We start from the raw sequence: 6,000 nt of genomic DNA, 5'->3' as shown, positions 1-6,000 counted from the left end.
ATGGCACGTCAATGCACACTCTTAAATAAATGAATCACTAAAAACCAGCCAACAAACCTCAAAAACAATCTGACTCTCACTGAAGTGTTCCATTGGTTTTCTAAGGATAGCATCTAGGGTCAGACCTGTAATCCTAATTTATGTCCTCATAACTGTCCAGTCTATAAGCCCAGAACCTTATCTACTAGTGTGTAATTTACCGCCAATCGCCTTGACATGGTCACTTACAGTAAATATTTTATTATGTGACAAATAAAAGGTTTAGTTTAGCTGAGCTTTCTCCAATTCATCATTGAGCTCAAAAGCGAGCCCAGAGAGCAAAATATATATGTACAACATCACAACACCACAATTCAGTCATGTATCAAAATGCACCGTTTCAGCCAACAATTATTTTTATAAAGAGCCACAAACCTCAGGAACATAGCAATAATTTAGTGCTGAAAATGAAGGGATTTGAGGTATAAGAAACATATAACAAATACTGTTTGCACAGATATCCTTCCTGTTCTATATTCAGCAGCGTTTCCGGAAACATCTCAGCGATGGTTCTTCCCTCATAGAGATGACACCGCCTGTGACAAACGAGGATCAAAAAACATTCTAACTTCCAGAATCCTGAAAGCGATTACACGGGAGAAAAGGAGCGTCCATAGGCTCCATGTTGAGTGTGAAACAGTGCCCTCTAGTTGCATTTGATGTCTCTATTAGATGACAGGGATTATTTTTTTTCTCTTTATAATATATTCTTTAACTATATTGTTGTCCTACATCTTTCCGTCTCTCTTACATCTTCATTTAATTACCATTAGTGGGCAATTAGTGTCTCGTGTGCCTGCGCTTAATGAGATGGTGAGCTCAGTTATGCCTTTGAGTGAGTGTGTGTGTGTGTGTGTGTGTGTGTGTGTGTGTGTGTGTGTGTCTGTGTGTGTGCGTGTGCGCGAGAGAAAGAGCGTAGTGAAATGAGAAGCGTGTGCGTTTTGTGTGCCAATGAATATAATCAGTTTCCCTGTTAAGCTCCCTGTTTAAACCGTGATGGACCCAGACATGATGAGACAATGATTGAGGTGTACGATTATAAAAGGATTGTTCGAGCCGTAGACTGGAGCCCCGTGGGGCCGTCCATGGAAACAGAGTGATGTATGGCAGAGACGTTTATTGTTCGGATGGGATGAAATGTAGACCACAAACCATGCAACCAATGCCAGATGTTGATCTGTGTAAATAGCGAGGCAGGCTGCCTACGCAAGCACATTCATATGCAAACACAGGGACAAAAGCAGACTCCAGAGACATGAACACACACATTGTGCTGTAGGGTAACCTCTCACACTTTTCTTTATTTTCTCTTCCAGGAGGAGACTGTACGAGGAAAAGAGTCCATCAAGACCGGGGTCCTCCAGTCCACTCAAACAGTCCCCCAAGCGTGATGCCAGGATGGTTAGTTTCAGCACCATATTTCAGACCGTCAGCGGATCCTCTGGACATCTCTGCCATGCTTGTCTTAAAGGGACAGTTCACATCAAAAACAAAAATGCATATGTTTCCTCTAACTAGCAGTGCTTTTTATCAGTCTAGATTATTTAGGTGTGAGTGTTGGAGATATCGGTCATAGAGGTGTCTGCCTTCTCTCTAATATACTGAAACTATATGGCATTAAAAAACATACATGTGGTAGTTTGGTTGAAAGAAAATAGTTCCTACATGAACCTGCTCACAACACGGTCTGTGGAATAACTTAAGCAACCTGATCATAGTTGTTTAGTTTTGGAAATGTATTTTTTGGGCCACTTTGAGCACCACTTTGAGCGCCATCTAGTTTACAGAATATGCAGCCATCTCCACAGCCACTCACACAGAAACAGTCTAGATTTATAAACAGCACTTACTGTGGACACTTAAAATCATTTGCGGTCTAGAATGAACAGAGTGAGGCAACACACACTTAATCAACAGATGTATAAATGCATCTGCTCTCAAATCTTACAACATCTGTCTTTCAAAGATTTCAAAACTACAAGATTACATTTTATAAAGAGTACATTTCATTTCACAAAACCTTTAATACCATAATTTCCCTGACAGAGCACAGGTAAGAGGAGAAATATGTAGGTTTGTTTTTGTGTGAACTTTCCCTTTAAGATTCATCAAGTTTTTTGTTTTTCTTTACAGATTTATAGGTAGCTGTGATGACACATTGAATTATTACCAGCAAACCCGCTGGTGCCAATACAAACAGTGGCCACAATGTTTCGCTTTCTTCTTTAATGTCGACCAATTTGGAAATTCTTGAACTCATGTCCCCGTGAAGCCAGAGGAAATTCCCTGAACTCATAGGTTCCTGGTTCAAGCAGCAAAAACGAAACTAATAGTTGTGATCGCAATACATTTGACAGTAACACAAACTCTGCCTCCAATATATTAGAAACACCGAGCTAAAACTTTACTTTATGTAGGTTATATTTTTGCGTTTTTGTCCAAACTGTATTAGAGAGGTGTTGATTAAACTTCATTTTTTAGGGTTTGTGGTGCTGTTGAATTATGTAATGTTATACTGAGAGCTGTTTCTGTTACTCTGTTTCTTTTCTAACATTGGCAGAAAATTGTGTGTTCAAACTGATTACGAAATATGTTATCAGGGCCTTTATTACATCATCAAACCATCATAAATCTACCCTACATGTTCATGGCAAAAGCCAACGTGCGGTTCATTTGCACAACTGCTAGTACATCAGCTGCCAAAAGCTTTTGAGGACATTCATACTTATCAGTGTTTAACACAATGTGTTGGATTCCTGGTTCTGATACAGAGACGGCGACACGCTGCTTTGAACAGCCAGTGACCCGCATACTCAGCATTCCTAGATATTGAAATGAAACGTTGACTGTGTTTGTTCGAGGGTGAGGCTCTGGGACTTTAATGCCTTTTTAATCAGACGGGGCATTTAATCCCGAGCTATTCGTTCAGCAATTTCTCTGTGTCGGTGCAGTTCCGCTGAGGTACACCCAAGGTCCACACTCCACCAGATCCTAATCAAATTAAATAACATCTCTCCTTTCCCTATCGCTCTCGCAACTTTATTAGATATTTCCCCCCATTTCAACCTCGCTGCCCAACTTGGACTAGAGTAAACTGATCTTGTATCAACAGAACCCCTGGAAGCATTTCGAATTACACTGTATAAAACAAATCCGGAGGCCCGTCGTAACAAAAGGCTGGGGAAAACAAGGATGACAGGCAGTTAAGCAGCGCATGCCCCTCTTTTGTGGAATTTACTGCGTGACGTGAAATGATGTGGAACTGCCAAACATCTGGAGCGCTGCATGTGAGAGGGAGGAGAGCGAGGCAGCAAAGGGTGGAGGAGATGGAGATAACGAGGGAGGAGAAAGCTGTTAGTGCAGGAGGAGAACACATGTGGGTGTACTGTATATCTGTAAACTTGTAAAAAAAAAAGAGAAGAATTATATCTTGTCAAAATAATAACCTCCATCACTGTCTGCTGTTTGCTTCCTCAGGCCAAACTCCCAATCGGAGAAATCTTTTTAAATTCCCACCTCTGATTCATAACTGAATTTCCATTTTCCACACTCTTACCCTCACGCTCCTTCATCCTCAGGTGGATGTGGGGCTGAAGGCGGATATGTCTCCCGATGACAGTGACCTGGAGGCTCGTCTCAACAGCTGGAACCTGGGGGTGAGTCCAGAGGCATGCCTTGAGCTGCTTGGTTACACGCAGCTGTCATTATGCTGCAGCTCATCCACACTTACAGTAAATCTGACGGCTTGAGCACAAGAGTACACCTAAATCAATCAAGGACAATGATGCTTAGAAGTATTGCCTACACAATGCCAAACAAAGAAGTTGAAAACCCCTTTCACCTTTTGTCCTCTTGAAACCACTTCCTTTAGGCAGCTCGTTTGCTTTTGTAGGACGTGAGGGTTTCGGGTGAGGAGCGGGAGAAGGGTTGTGTAAACTGAATATTTGAAGATGTGCGCCTCTCTTATCTGCTCTGGCTGGAGTGCACCAGGATAGGGCTTGATAAGCACTCTGCCCTCATGTCTTTTATTCCTTTATTTATTCCCTATCTCCTCACCAGCATTACCCTGAGTGTCTCTTTTTCTCCTCCATGTCGCCTCTGTCCTCTCCCCCCAACATTACTCACACAGATGTTTTTTTTTTTTTTTTACTACAGCACAGCCCCTCTCTCTTTTTTTTGTCTTTTTCTTCTCTCTCTCTTAACTGTTTCTCTCTGTTCTACAATCCTATCTTTCGCTTTCTCTCTCCGGCACTCTCTGTCCGTCCGTCTACCTCTCTCCTTCGGTACTCTCCCTCCTTCTTTCAGTTCTCGGGTAATCTGAGGTATCTATCAGCAGACGTGAGGCCGTGCACTGCCCCGCTCTGCACCCGTCTGTGTTGAGACGCTGATAAGAGGCATTGCTTGGCAACGCTCCCCCAAGCCTGCATCTTTCAAATCAACAGATGTTCTTTCAGACACACACCACACACACACACACACACACACACACACACACACACACACACACACACACACACACACACACACACGCACACCAACCTCCTTCAAGTTTACAGAAGTTTAATAGATGCACTGCTTCAAAGCAACCCGCTCCAACGAAATTTCAGCACGGCCGAGCGTCTCTCTATCAAGAACATCTTTAGCTTTGCTTTAGATGTTCTGAAGTAGTCCATATGGGTTTGTTCATTTCACCCCTAATGTAATAAAGTCTTTGTAGTCGGCATGGTGGCCACGCTGGACAGTAGACAGCAGATTGCTTCAGACTCAGACAGGAGTTCCAGCTGCTATGTGGCTTGTAAGCTTGTTAGAGTTCTATCTCTAATGGGACTGGGCTTATTTTTTTCGTACACCATTCAATGGTAGTCCCTGCCACTTGGCCGTCCATTGTCTGCGGTTAAACGGGCGTGCTGACTGCTTACTCCCGAAACTAGGAAGCCATCAATAAACCGTGTTGTTGTTTGTTTGGCTGGAGAGTGTTCCTCTTCTGCGTCCGTCCATCCGTCCACGTCAGGTTCCAATGACACGGGACGCTGTGCCAGCTGTGAGGCTGGACAAACATCTGCACACAGGAGCATGTGTGTGGGCACGTAGGCATACGTGTGCACCGAATCCAAGTTTAGCATCACACCACAGCTTTTACTCTACATGTCCTCCTTGCCCTGTGGGCCGTGCTCAATCAAACCTGATGACTGGCTGTCTGTGGGTATAAAAATACATCCCATTCTTGTTTTGTGCCTGGGCACTAGTTTAGAGGGATATTGATTGATTCATCACTCGGTAAATATGGATTTATTTATTTTTTTGTAGCCTGTGTCAAATTTAAGTAGCAATTCATCACACATTACGGCACGCACCATTAATGCTGCTCTGCGCTGACTATATTAAGATGTCTGGTTTTGTGCATGTGTCTCCCCGTGTGTGAAATGTGCATGCATTACAGTTGGCAGTAAATCAGATTGTAGTCAAGCCGGATGTCTCCTTTTGTCGAGAGCTTATAGTATGTCAGCTAACAAAAATGTCTGACCTGTTTTTACCTGCATCACGACTAAGTCGGGAGGCAGAGCTGCTTTCATCTATTTTCTTTCGCTGTCACTGGCTCACCCTGAAGCAACAGATTGTGACTTTATCCTTGAACAGTAGCTGTAACCATTTTGGTGCCAAGCTTTGAGGTCGTTTTAGGTTCTGTTTTTTCGCTCATCCTCCGTTCCTTCTGGATCGGCTTTTGTGTGGGTTGCGCCACCTCACAACATTAAATCCTTTTCATTTAACTGCAGCTGAATAAGTCCCGCACAGCCCTCCTCCTCTTCCTCCTCCTCAGTCTCTTCCTCCTTGTTCTCCTCCTTCATCCCCATGTTAAAGAGATTTGCAACAGAACTGTTTACTGTGCGTCAGCGCTGTCATCTCCGATGTCAGCGTCGCGGCTTTGAAAGGCCGCGATCTTGCCGCTAGTTAGCAGGCTCC

The 6,000-nt window shown here is 43.5% G+C and overlaps 1 protein-coding gene across 3 annotated transcripts in view; it reads left to right on the top strand.

Annotated features, from left to right (window-relative positions):
* The window catches only part of cep112 (centrosomal protein 112), a 95,679-nt gene that overhangs the window by 5,750 nt on the left and 83,929 nt on the right, over positions 1-6,000 (top strand). For all 3 annotated transcript variants that reach the window (XM_054607407.1, XM_054607406.1, XM_054607405.1), the window contains exons 5-6: positions 1,356-1,440; positions 3,618-3,695. In XM_054607407.1, the coding sequence (XP_054463382.1) occupies positions 1,356-1,440; positions 3,618-3,695 (163 nt within the window). The remainder of the gene's footprint in view (positions 1-1,355; positions 1,441-3,617; positions 3,696-6,000) is intronic.

The sequence above is a fragment of the Anoplopoma fimbria genome, chromosome 11, assembly GCF_027596085.1.
Source record: "Anoplopoma fimbria isolate UVic2021 breed Golden Eagle Sablefish chromosome 11, Afim_UVic_2022, whole genome shotgun sequence".
Classification (NCBI taxonomy): domain Eukaryota; kingdom Metazoa; phylum Chordata; class Actinopteri; order Perciformes; family Anoplopomatidae; genus Anoplopoma; species Anoplopoma fimbria.
The sequence above is the reverse complement of the archived record's forward strand: the minus strand, read 5'-3'. Positions and strand labels throughout refer to the sequence as shown.